Here is a 13,033-nt window from a genome sequence, read left to right as displayed (position 1 = left end):
ATCCATCCACGTATGACTGCCATACATTACTAATCCATATACCTATAACTGCCATACATTACTAATCCATATACGTATAACTGCCATACATAACTAATCTATACCTGTATAACTGCCATACATTACTAATCCATCCACGTATGACTGCCATACATTACTAATCCATATACCTATAACTGCCATACATTACTAATCCATCCATGTATAACCACCATACATTACTAATCCATCCACGTATAACTGCCATACATTACTAATCCATATACCTATAACTGCCATACATTACTAATCCATATACGTATAACTGCCATACATAACTAATCTATACCTGTATAACTGCCATACATTACTAATCCATCCACGTATGACTGCCATACATTACTAATCCATATACCTATAACTGCCATACATTACTAATCCATCCACGTATGACTGCCATACATTACTAATCCATATACGTATAACTGCCATACATTACTAATCCATCCACGTATAACTGCCATACATTACTAATCCATCCGCGTATAACTGCCATACATTACTACTAGTGATGACTGAGTGTACTTGTTGTTCGGTTTTTCCAGAGCACGCTCGGATGATCTCCAAGTATTTGTTAGTGTTCGGAGATTTAGTTTTCATCGCCGTAGCTGAATGAATTTAGCGCTATTAGCCAGGCTGAGTACATGTGGGGATTCCCTAGCAACCAGGCAACCCCCACATGTACTCAGCCTGGCTAATAGCTGTAAATTATTCAGCTGCTGCGATGAAAACTAAATCTCTGAACACTAACAAATACTCGGAGATCATCCGAGCGTGCTCTGGAAAAATCGAGCAACAAGTATACTCGCTCATCGCTAATTACTACTCCATTTCCATATAACCGCCATACATTACCAATCTATCCATGGAAAACCTTCAGACATTACTAATCCATCCCTGTATAACCGGGAGACATTACTAATCCATCCCTGTATAACCGCCAGACATTACTAATCCATCCCTGTATAACCGCCAGACATTACTAATCTACCATTAGGGACCCGCCCCCACAGAGCAGACATGTATTGCTCGCGGTGATTTCTCAGTCGTACCCTTCACAATCAGCCGGGCAGAAGAGTACGCGGATCCCGAGGAGTTACTGATGTATGTGGAGTATTCGCCGGCGTCTTCCCGTGTCACATTAAGGATCTCCAGCGAGCGCACCTTCTTCTTATTGTTCACCAGGATCCTGTCTGAGGAGTGAAGAGGCTGCCCGTCCTTAAACCAGTACACCCGCGGGCGAGGAAGGCCTGCAGAGACATCATTAAATCCACCTGACGGTCCACCCATCATATCACTCATAACATCCACATGACGGCCCACACATCATATCACTCATCATTACATCCACATGACGGCCCACACTTTGTATCACTCATCATTACATCCACATGACCTCCCACACATCGTATCACTCATCATTACATCCACATGACGGCCCACACATCGTATCACTCATCATTACATCCACATGACTGCCCACACATCATATCACTCATCATTACATCCACATGACTGCCCACACATCATATCACTCATCATAATATCCACATGACGGCCCTCACATCGTATCACTCATCATTACATCCACATGACCGCCCACACATCGTATCACTCATCATTACATCCACATGACGGCCCTCACATCATATCACTCATCATTACATCCACATGACCGCCCACACATCGTATCACTCATCATTACATCCACATGACTGCCCACACATCATATCACTCATCATTACATCCACATGACGGCCCACACATATTATCACTCATCATTACATCCACATGACGGCCCACACATCGTATCACTCATCATTACATCCACATGACGGCCCACACATCGTATCACTCATCATTACATCCACATGACGGCCCACACATCATATCACTCATCATTACATCCACATGACGGCCCTCACATCATATCACTCATCATTACATCCACATGACCGCCCACACAGAAAGGGCATATTCGCCCGTCTTCGTCACCGTTGGGAGCGGGATTTTCTTTTGTTGCCAAGAAGGATGGCTCCTTGAGACCCTGTATAGATTACCGCCTTCTCAATAAGATCACTGTCAAATTCCAGTATCCGTTGCCTTTGCTTTCTGATTTGTTTGCTCGGATTAAGGGGGCTAGTTGGTTTACTAAAATCGACCTCCGAGGGGCGTATAATCTTGTGCGTATTAAACAAGGTGATGAATGGAAAACAGCATTTAATACGCCCGAAGGCCATTTTGAATATCTTGTGATGCCATTCGGGCTCTCTAATGCTCCATCGGTATTTCAGTCCTTTATGCATGATATCTTCCGGAATTATCTGGATAAATTTATGATTGTGTATTTGGATGATATTTTGGTTTTCTCCGATGATTGGGAGACTCATGTAAAGCAGGTTAGGATGGTATTTCAGGTCCTTCGTGCTAATGCGTTGTTTGTGAAGGGGTCTAAGTGCCTCTTTGGGGTTCAGAGGGTTTCTTTTTTGGGTTTCATTTTTTTCTCCCTCGGCTATTGAAATGGACCCTGTTAAAGTCCAGGCCATTCATGATTGGACTCAACCTACATCTGTAAAGAGCCTTCAGAAATTTTTAGGCTTTGCCAATTTTTATTGTCACTTTATTGCTAATTTTTCTAGTGTGGTGAAGCCTCTGACCGATTTGACGAGGAAGGGCGCTGATGTGGTGAATTGGTCCTCTGCGGCTGTTGAGGCCTTTCAGGAGCTTAAACGTCGTTTTACTTCTGCTCCTGTGTTGCGTCAGCCAGATGTTTCTCTCCCTTTTCAGGTTGAGGTTGATGCTTCTGAGATTGGGGCAGGGGCCGTTTTGTCTCAGAGAAATTCTGATGGCTCTTTGATGAAACCGTGTGCCTTCTTCTCCAGAAAATTTTCGTCTTCTGAGCGTAAATATGATGTCGGCAATCGGGAGTTGTTGGCTATGAAGTGGGCATTTGAGGAGTGGCGACATTGGCTTGAGGGAGCCAAGCATCGCGTGGTGGTCTTGACTGATCACAAGAATCTGATTTACCTCGAGTCTGCTAAGCGGTTGAATCCTAGACAGGCTCGGTGGTCTTTGTTTTTCTCACGTTTTGATTTTGTGGTCTCGTATATTCCTGGATCTAAGAATGTGAAGGCTGATGCCCTTTCTAGGAGTTTTTTGCCTAATTCTCCGGGAGTTCTTGAGCCGACTGGGATCCTCAAGGAGGGGGTGATTCTTTCTGCCATCTCCCCTGATTTGCGGCGGGTACTTCAGGAGTTTCAGGCTGATAAACCTGACCGCTGTCCTGTGGGGAAATTGTTTGTTCCTGATAGATGGACTAGTAGGGTAATTTCTGAGGTTCATTGTTCGGTGTTGGCTGGTCACCCTGGGATTTTCGGTACCAGAGATTTGGTGGCTAGGTCCTTCCGGTGGCCTTCCTTGTCACGGGATATGCGTTCGTTTGTGCAGTCCTGTGGGACCTGTGCTCGGGCTAAGCCTTGCTGTTCCCGTGCCAGCGGGTTGCTTTTGCCTTTGCCTATTCCTGAGAGGCCCTGGACACATATTTCCATGGATTTTATTTCTGATCTTCCTGTTTCTCAGAAGATGTCTGTCATCTGGGTGGTTTGTGACCGGTTTTCTAAGATGGTCCATTTGGTGCCGTTGCCTAAGTTGCCTTCGTCTTCTGATTTGGTTCCATTATTTTTTCAGCATGTGGTTTGTTTGCATGGTATTCCGGAGAATATTGTGTCTGACAGAGGTTCCCAGTTCGTTTCTAGGTTTTGGCGGTCCTTTTGTGCTAGAATGGGCATTGATTTGTCTTTTTCTTCTGCATTCCATCCTCAGACAAATGGCCAAACGGAGCAAACCAATCAGACCTTGGAAACCTATTTGAGATGCTTCGTGTCTGCTGATCAGGATGATTGGGTGACCATTTTGCCGTTGGCCGAGTTTGCCCTTAATAATCGGGCTAGTTCGGCTACCTTGGTTTCGCCTTTTTTTTGTAACTTTGGTTTTCATCCTCGTTTTTCTTCACGGCAGCTTGAGCCTTCTGACTGTCCTGGTGTGGATTCCGTGGTGGACAGGTTGCAGCAAATTTGGACTCATGTGGTGGACAATTTGACGTTGTCTCAGGAGAAGGCTCAGCGTTTTGCTAACCGTCGTCGGTGTGTTGGTCCCCGGCTTCGTGTTGGGGATTTGGTCTGGCTGTCTTCTCGTCATGTTCCTATGAAGGTTTCTTCCCCTAAGTTCAAGCCTCGCTTTATTGGGCCTTATAAGATTTCTAAAATTATCAATCCAGTGTCTTTTCGTTTGGCCCTTCCAGCTTCCTTTTCCATTCATAATGTGTTCCATAGATCCTTGTTGCGGAGATATGTGGTACCTATGGTTCCCTCCAATGATCCTCCTGCTCCGGTGTTGGTTGAGGGGGAATTGGAATATGTGGTAGAGAAGATTTTGGATTCTCGTTTTTCGAGGCGGAAGCTTCAGTATCTGGTCAAGTGCAAGGGTTATGGCCAGGAGGATAATTCTTGGGTTGTTGCCTCCGATGTTCATGCTCCCGATTTGGTTCATGCTTTCCATTTGGCTCGTCCTGATCGGCCTGGGAGCTCTGGTGAGGGTTCAGTGACCCCTCCTCAAGGGGGGGGGTACTGTTGTGAATTCCATTCTGGAGCTCCCTCCTGTGGTTGCTAATGGTATTTTTGTGAGTTCTGCCCTTGGACTCCCTCTGGTGGTTTCGAGTGGAACTGCTGCTCCGTTAGGTGGCTGTAGCAGCTGCCTTCACTAATCGCCTTGCCTGGGTTTGTTATTTAAACCTGCTCTGGGCTTTAGTCCATGCCTGCTGTCAATGTTCTTGGTTGGATTTGATTCTTCCCTTGGATTTCTCATACGGCCAGTCCTCGTCTGCAAAAGATAAGTTTTGCTAGTTTTCTTTGCCCATTTGTTTGGACTCTATTGCTTTGCATTTTGTCTCTTTTGTCCAGCTTGTCACTATGTCTTATTCAGGCTAGCTGGAAGCTCTGGGAAAGCAGATTTGCCCCTCCACACCGTGAGTCGGTGTGGAGTTCATTTTTGTAAACTCTGCGTGGATTTTGTAGTTTTTAATACTGACCGCACAGTATCCTTTGCTCTCTGTCTATCTAGTTTAGTTTTGGCCTCCCTTTGCTGAATTCTAATTTCATTTCTGAGTTCGTCATTTCCCTCTCCTTTCACAGTCAATATTTGTGGGGGGCTATCTTTCCTTTTCGGGGTTTCTCTGAGGCAAGATAGCTTTCTATTTCCTTCTTTAGGGGTAGCTATATCTGAGGCTGTGACGAGGTGTCTAGAGAGTGTCAGGAACATCCCACGGCTATTTCTAGTTGTGTTGTTAGGATTAGGGACTGCGGTCAGTAGAGATACCACCTTCTCAGAGCTCGTTCCATGTTGCGTTTTAGCCACCAGGTCATATCAGTGTGGCCTCTTAACCACCAGGTCATAACACATTACATCCACATGACGGCCCACACATCGTATCACTCATCATTACATCCACATGATGACCCTCACATCGTATCACTCATCATTACATCCACATGACGGCCCACACATCATATCACTCATCATTACATCCACATGACGGCCCTCACATCGTATCACTCATCATTACATCCACATGACAGCCCACACATCATATCACTCATCATTACATCCACATGACGGCCCACACATCGTATCACTCATCATTACATCCACATGACAGCCCACACATCATATCACTCATCATTACATCCACATGACGGTCCACACATCATATCACTCATCATTACATCCACATGACGGTCCACACATCATATCACTCATCATTACATCCACATGACGGCCCACACATCATATCACTCATCATTACATCCACATGACCGCCCACACATCATATCACTCATCATAACATCCACATGACGGCCCACACATCGTATCATTCTTTCCAGGCAGGAATGTTGTTCAGTTACAAGGAAGGGAAGAGCGACAAGATATGAAGTAAGGAAGAGAGAGAAACTGACATGACAGGTAAACACTCGGGCGCCGCTGATCTCTTCTGTCCTCCAGCTGCAGATATCGAATCCTGAAAACATCTCTGTGGCCGTGTTACCTTTCACTTTGATCTGGAATCTTGCGATAGGGGTCCCAGGGGCCACCAGAACATCACGGAGCTCCTCCAGGATCTGCGGCAGCTGCTCCAGCTCTGAGGCCGATTCCAGGCTCTCCTGCTCCCTGCAAAAGGGGAGGGAAGGCATCACTGCCAACACAACGTGCTGAGAGAGAGCGCAGCTCTGAAGGTGACTGGAGACATGATGTAATTGCAGAATAGTGACTGCAGCTCTTGAAGGTGACTGGAGGATAAGACATGATGTAATTGCAGAATAGTGAGTGCAGATCTGGAGGTGACTGGAGGATAAGACCTGATGTAACCGCAGAATAGTGAGTGCAGCTCTGGAGGTGACTGGAGGATAGGTGCCCACAATCAGCCACACCCTGCTAGGAGCAGCACCTGTCTTGTGAGCTCCAGCAAATCCAGCAGGAGGCCCAGAGTCGGCCTCTCTTCTCCCCAGGGAGAGGCAGGCTTCCTGGGAGGCCGGCATGGCTTCCCAGGCTTCTGTTCCCCGGTCTGTGCCGGCGGGGGACAGAGAGCAGCAGCAGCAACCGGCCCAAGAGGGACTGAGGAGGTCGGGACGGGTGAGAAGAACCATACCCACCTACACCAACCCTGAGACGGCTCATCGTCCGCCCAGAGAGGGAGACAGGGGCGCCCCAGGCCCCAGGAAGGAGAGCCCAGGAACATCCTGGGGGAGACGAGCTCCGGCGAGTCCACGAGTACCTTCTCCTCCCGAGTGGTCGCCATGTTACGTGAGTACGAGGACGCCGGCAAAGCACTGACCGGGCTGAAGGAGGAGCTGCGGGAGGCTCGGGTCCTGAACACCCAAGCCTCTAACAAAGAGAAACCCGCGACCTCCCAGAGGTTCAGAGCCCTCAAAGATGAGGTGGTCCAGTTAGTGCTCCTCCGGGAGGGGATTGAGAAAAGTGCAGGTCCCTTCCTGGAGAGGTTTAAGAACCAGCGGCGGTTCTCAGAAATGAAGGGGTTAAATACCTCAGGAGAGTCGCCAGCCGGCGTCCTAAGCGACGAGGAGGAGGAGGAGGACGACGTGGCTGTGACTGGAGTCCTACAAGCTGGAACCAGCCGGGAGAGTGAGTCGCAGAGCCGACAACAGGGGAGCGGCCTCCCGGCACGGCAGAGGACTCCGACAGCACAGGCTGGAGTGTCAGCGGAGGAAGAGGAGGAGGGCGGTCTGCTAGAGGAAGAAGAGGAGGAGGGCGGTCTGCTAGAGGAAGAAGAGGAGGAGGGCGGTCTGCTAGAGGAGGAAGAGGAGGAGGGCGGTCTGCTAGAGGAGGAAGAGGAGGAGGGCGGTCTGCTAGTGGAGGAAGAGGAGGAGGGTGGTCTGCTAGAGGAGGAAGAGGAGGAGGGTGGTCTGCTAGAGGAGGAAGATGAGGAGGGTGGTCTGCTAGAGGAGGAAGAGGAGGAGGGTGGTCTGCTAGAGGAGGAAGAGGAGGAGGGTGGTCTGCTAGAGGAGGAAGAGGAGGAGGGTGGTCTGCTAGAGGAGGAAGAGGAGGAGGGCGGTCTGCTAGTGGAGGAAGAGGAGGAGGGTGGTCTGCTAGAGGAGGAAGAGGAGGAGGGCGGTCTGCTAGTGGAGGAAGAGGAGGAGGGTGGTCTGCTAGAGGAGGAAGAGGAGGAGGGTGGTCTGCTAGAGGAGGAAGAGGAGGAGGGCGGTCTGCTAGAGGAGGAAGAGGAGGAGGGCGGTCTGCTAGAGGAGGAAGAGGAGGAGGGTGGTCTGCTAGAGGAGGAAGAGGAGGAGGGCGGTCTGCTAGTGGAGGAAGAGGAGGAGGGTGGTCTGCTAGAGGAGGAAGAGGAGGAGGGTGGTCTGCTAGAGGAGGAAGAGGAGGAGGGCGGTCTGCTAGAGGAGATCCGACAGCTGGAGTCTCCAGTGAACCTGGACCGCTTTTCCTTTGGTGAGGACGAGCCAGCAGAGGAATCCAAGAAGAGGAAGAAGACGAAGGAGACCGCACGGGAGGTGGTGAGTTACAGATATGTACTGATGGATGATGTTACACCTACCGCCTCCTGTGTAAACCCCACCAAACCTAAAGGCACGGGCTCTGCAGTGGGTCCGGGGCATAGGCAAGGTGGGGAGAGGAGGAGGACGTCCGGCGGTGCTGCCGTCTGTGCGGGGAACAGTGCAGGGGGCGAGGCTGTGGTGGTACTCACGGCGCCGGACATAGGGGACCCCGAGGAGTTTCCCTCCCTGCCCTCTGCAGCTAAGCCGGTTATCACCGGGGCTGAGGGGGGCGAGGGGGATGTCCACGCCGTTGCGAAAGGGGGACGGTGTGGGCAGACTCCATCCCTGCTCGCTACGGCTGAGCCGGCCGACGCCGGGGCTGTGGGGGGCAGGTCCGAGAGACTTGGTGCGGCGAAAGGGGGGCGCACTGTTGTGACAGGGGCGCAGTGCGCCTCAGCAGAGAAGAGGCACGCGGCTGCGACAGGGGAGCAGCGAGTCCAAAAAGGACAAAAAAAAAGCAGGAAAAATCAACTGCAGGGAACACTGGGCGCCCTGCTGCGACGGGGGGACAGAGCGCTCCAGCGCCCAAACGTGACACCAGGACCCCGAAGTCTGTGGGTGCGGGGCAGGCGGCGCCCCCCAACAAGCAGCGGGCCCAGAATAATAAAATACAAACTGCTGCAGTAGGGGGGCAGGGCGCTCCAGAGACACAACACAGCACCAATCAAGGGAAACCGGGTGTGGTGCTGCACCCCTCCCCCGGTCCAGCAGGTGTGAGTGCAGAGAAGCCAGACACAAGTGAGGAAGGAATGGGTGTGACTGTGGAAGGTGCAGAGAACACTGGGACAAATGGTGGTGAGAATACTGGTAATAAAGTGACGGGAAGTGGTGGCAATGGTAAGGGGAATGATGGGAGTAGTAGTGGAGTGAATGATGGGAGTAGTGGTGGAGTGAATGATGGGAGTAGTGGTGGAGTGAATGATGGGAGTAGTGGTGGAGTGAATGATGGGAGTAGTAGTGGAGTGAATGGTGGGAGTAGTGGTGGAGTGAATGATGGGAGTAGTGGTGGAGTGAATGATGGGAGTAGTGGTGGAGTGAATGATGGGAGTAGTGCTGGAGTGAATGATGGGAGTAGTGGTGGAGTGAATGGTAGTGATGGAGTGAATGATGGGAGTAGTGGTGGAGTGAATGATGGGAGTAGTGGTGGAGTGAATGGTGGGAGTAGTGGTGGAGTGAATGGTGGGAGTAGTGGTGGAGTGAATGATGGGAGTAGTGGTGTTGCAAATGATGGGAGTAGTGGTGGAGTGAATGAGGAGAGCATTACTGGTGTTGGTGGAGGGGAAGCAGGTAGTGGTCCCGCTGCCCCCCCAGCGGTGGCGGGGGCTTCAGCCCCAAGCTATTCAGGAGCTGTCACTGCTGGGGGTAGTAGTGCGCCCTTGTCTGGTGACCCTGAGGATGGTGACTTGCAGCAGCGCTTCCTGGACGCCCTGAGGAGAGGGGAGAGTTCCATCAATGTAGAGGGGAGGGAGGTTGATCTGTCTTTCTGGATAGAGACACGGTCTTTCCGCCTTCCGAGATAGAGGGGCAGAGACTGTCTGGTCTCTGCCGACACCGGGGCAGAGGAGTAACCGTAGGAATGTGGCCCGTCTCCAGCGGATAAGCAAGGATGCCTGTCCTGATCGGTCAAAGGTTGCTGAGCACCTGCTGGGGATGGGCTTCGCGGCATATGACATCTTTGCCTTGATCCATCCCTATGGGACCTCCTATTTCGATGTCAGCTTCGTGAGACCGGAGGGCCTTGAGCTTTTCTGGTCTCGCCACGAGTTGGCTTGGGGTAGCCCCGAATGGCGGGGTTTCCTCGCTGTAGCAATATCCCGCCAGAACTCAGTCAGGAAGGTGACCGTTTTGACCAGTAACGAGTCACTTTCCTGTGTCAACATCTCCACCTGGGTTGGACGATACGGCGACATCGTCGGTATTCCCGAGAAGACCCTCGATGAGCATGGTATCTGGTCAGGAGCCTGGACCTTCATGGTGAAATTGAAGGTTTCAGGAAACACCGTTACCCATATCCCTTCCTCAACATTTTTGGGGAGGGACAGGATCTTGATTTTCTACCGGGGGCAGCCTAAGGTCTGTCACAGGTGCGGCAGCCCCACACACTTCAGTGCGCAGTGTACCACCCAGAAATGCGCACTGTGTGGGGACCTCGGCCATCTTGCTGCTACCTGTGGCAGGATTAGGTGTAACTTGTGTGGTGACCTCGGTCACCCGTTCAGTCGCTGTCCGCGTTCCTTTGCCAATGCGGTCCTGAGAGCGGCGAGTGCGGGACAGGCGAAAGCCGGGACCAATCTCGCCGGTGAAGGGACCAGCAGAGGCGGAGGAGGCAGGGAACCGGTGAGGAGCAGGCTGCCGCCATCCAATATCAGGCGGCACGAGCAGCGCCATGGGAACAGGGGGCAGGGAGTAATGACCCTAAACTCTGACCCGGGTGCTTCACTTGCAGCTGAGGATCCTAAAGACAGCGAATTGAGCGAGGAAGTCAAGAGACTTGAAAGGGAGGAGCAAAATGACGCCATGTTTGCCCAGGAACCTTCATCCGGTGACAGTCTGGATGAGGGAGAGGGCGAGTGGTCACAGCAAAAGAAAAAGGGTAACAGGAAAACAACTAAGGATAAGAGGGGGTCCGGGCCTCGAGCCTCCTCCTTGGAGTGCGACCCCTCTGACTCCGTAGCCCTGATCCAGGTGCCATTGGAAGGTCCAGCCGCCCCCCCCTCTGGTGGATCTCTCTAACCGGTTCCGGGCCCTCCAGGACTCCCCTCCTGAGGGGGACGATGGGGACCCGGGGCCGGAGGTTGCGGACAAGGTTGTTGGGGCTCAGGAGGTCGCTGGGTCTTCTTCTCAGGGGGCAAATACAAAGCCTTCTGGGGGGGGGGGACTACCTCAGGACCACCAGACAAGGGCCAGAGTGTATGTAAGGAGAGAATGGATGAGTCTGTTTGTCTTAAGCGCACTAAAAACTCATCATTGTCAGAGGAAGCGGGTGAAACTGTTGGGGGTGGGAAGAAAAAGGCTATCTAATTCAATCAATCATGATGGCGGCACCCACCCCGTTGACGCTGGCAACCATTAATGTTGCCAGCATAAAGTCAGAAGCGGCAAGGTACATGGCCTTTCATTTTCTCGGCCAACTTGACGCCGACATTTTGTTTTTGCAGGAGACCAGGTTGACCGACCTATCAACCATGCATAAGGCAAGGCGGGAGTGGAGGCACGGGCCCTCCTACTGGTCTCTTGCGGCCAAGCCGTATAGCGGGGTGGCGGTCCTTTTTAAGACCGCAGCGGTTGAATGCAGACGATTGATCAAGTTAGAAATGGGGAGATGCTTGATCCTAGATGTCTCCATGGGGGGACAGGAGCTTCGGCTCATTAACATCTACGGTCCCCAGTCCAAGTGGGACCGCAAGTGTCTCTTCATGAAGATCAAACCTTTCTTATTTTCGAGCCGGCAGGTGGTCTTTGGAGGGGATTTCAACAACGTCATGAGACCCTGTGATAGAGTAGGTTCCGGAGACCGGCTGGCTTAAGATTGCGTCGCGCTAAATAGGATAGTAAGTGAGGCACGCCTGGTGGATGTCCACATCCGGCACAACACAGGCCACGCGGGGTTCACCTTTTTTAGAGGTAGTCAGTGCAGGTCTAGGATAGACAGGTTTTATTTGAAGGAGGAGGCCGTCTCCTCGCCGTTGTCGGTTGTGGAGGTGGAATTCTCCGATCACTGTTTGATTATGTTTTCTCTGAGCGTTACAGAGACCCCTCGGATGGGAAGAGGTTATTGGAAGCTGAATTCGTCACTCCTTGAGGAAGAAGCTGTAAGACGGTCCTTTGAGGAATTTCTTCAGAGCCAGGTACCGCTGCTGGGCCTAAGTAACACTAAGTCTGAGTGGTGGGAGATGTTCAAACATCGGGTGGCGAGATTCTTCCGGCAACTCTCGAACCTCAGAAGCCTGAACAGGGATCGCCTGTATCAGAGCCTGAGGAGGAAACTCGAGCATCTTGTCTCGACTGGGGGTAGCCGCGAGGCGATCTCCAGTGTGAAATCCTTGCTAAAGAGGAGTCAGTACGATAGGCACGCATCTTTGGTTTTTGAGAGGGACTACGGGAAGTACTACTCACCCGACCCTTACAGAAGCTGCAAGATGTCAGTGAATAGTAAGATAGTGACAGGGTTGATGGACAGTACGGGATCCCTGAGAAGGTCCAGATCAGGGATCTTGGAGGTCGTCAGTTCATACTACTCGCACCTCTTGGGAAGGAAGGAACTGGATCGTGACAGGATGTCGGCTTTCCTGGCTGAAGCTGTTCCAGAGCCAGGGGCTGACCTCTCGCTGGGCGGTTTGACAGAAGCGATCAAAGAAGAGGAAGTGAGACTGGCGATCGATGGGCTCCGGCCCAAAAAAATCGCCAGGTCCGGATGGCTTAACATCCGAGTTCTTTAAGACCTTTAGGGACTCCTTGGTCCCCCTCTTGACTCAGGTGTTTAATGAGTGTCTCTCCTCGGGCACTCTGCCGAGATCATTAAGGAGGTCGGCTTTGATCATTTTGTCAAAGGGTAAGGATCCGTCACGCATTGAGAATTGGCGTCCCATATCACTTCTCAATGTGGACAGGAAGGTTTTGGCTAAGATACTCTTCAACAGGCTGGTGAAGTTTGCGCCACGGCTCCTTTCGGAGGCCCAGCACTGTTGCGTTCCTGGCCGTAGCACTTTCAGTGCTGTTCTGGGTGTCCGAGAGGCCGTGGAGCGGGGCAGGGCAGGCCTTTGGAAGGGGTTCTTGCTGACCCTGGATCAGGCAAAAGCCTTTGATCGGGTCGACCACGAGTACCTCTGGTCCACTCTTTTGAGGTATGGTCTGCCTGGAGGGTTTGTGGACTG

At 51.6% G+C, this 13,033-nt stretch overlaps 1 protein-coding gene across 1 annotated transcript in view; it reads right to left on the bottom strand.

Annotated features, from left to right (window-relative positions):
- The window catches only part of OBSCN (obscurin, cytoskeletal calmodulin and titin-interacting RhoGEF), a 655,700-nt gene that overhangs the window by 298,853 nt on the left and 343,814 nt on the right, over positions 1 to 13,033 (bottom strand). The window contains exons 67-68 of the mRNA XM_069730488.1: positions 6,140 to 6,261; positions 1,092 to 1,289 (exon numbers count right to left, since the gene is read on the bottom strand). Coding sequence (XP_069586589.1) covers positions 1,092 to 1,289; positions 6,140 to 6,261 — 320 coding nt within the window. The remainder of the gene's footprint in view (positions 1 to 1,091; positions 1,290 to 6,139; positions 6,262 to 13,033) is intronic.

The sequence above is a fragment of the Ranitomeya imitator genome, chromosome 6 (assembly GCF_032444005.1).
Source record: "Ranitomeya imitator isolate aRanImi1 chromosome 6, aRanImi1.pri, whole genome shotgun sequence".
In the NCBI taxonomy this organism is placed as follows: Eukaryota; Metazoa; Chordata; class Amphibia; order Anura; family Dendrobatidae; genus Ranitomeya; species Ranitomeya imitator.
The sequence above is the reverse complement of the archived record's forward strand: the minus strand, read 5'-3'. Positions and strand labels throughout refer to the sequence as shown.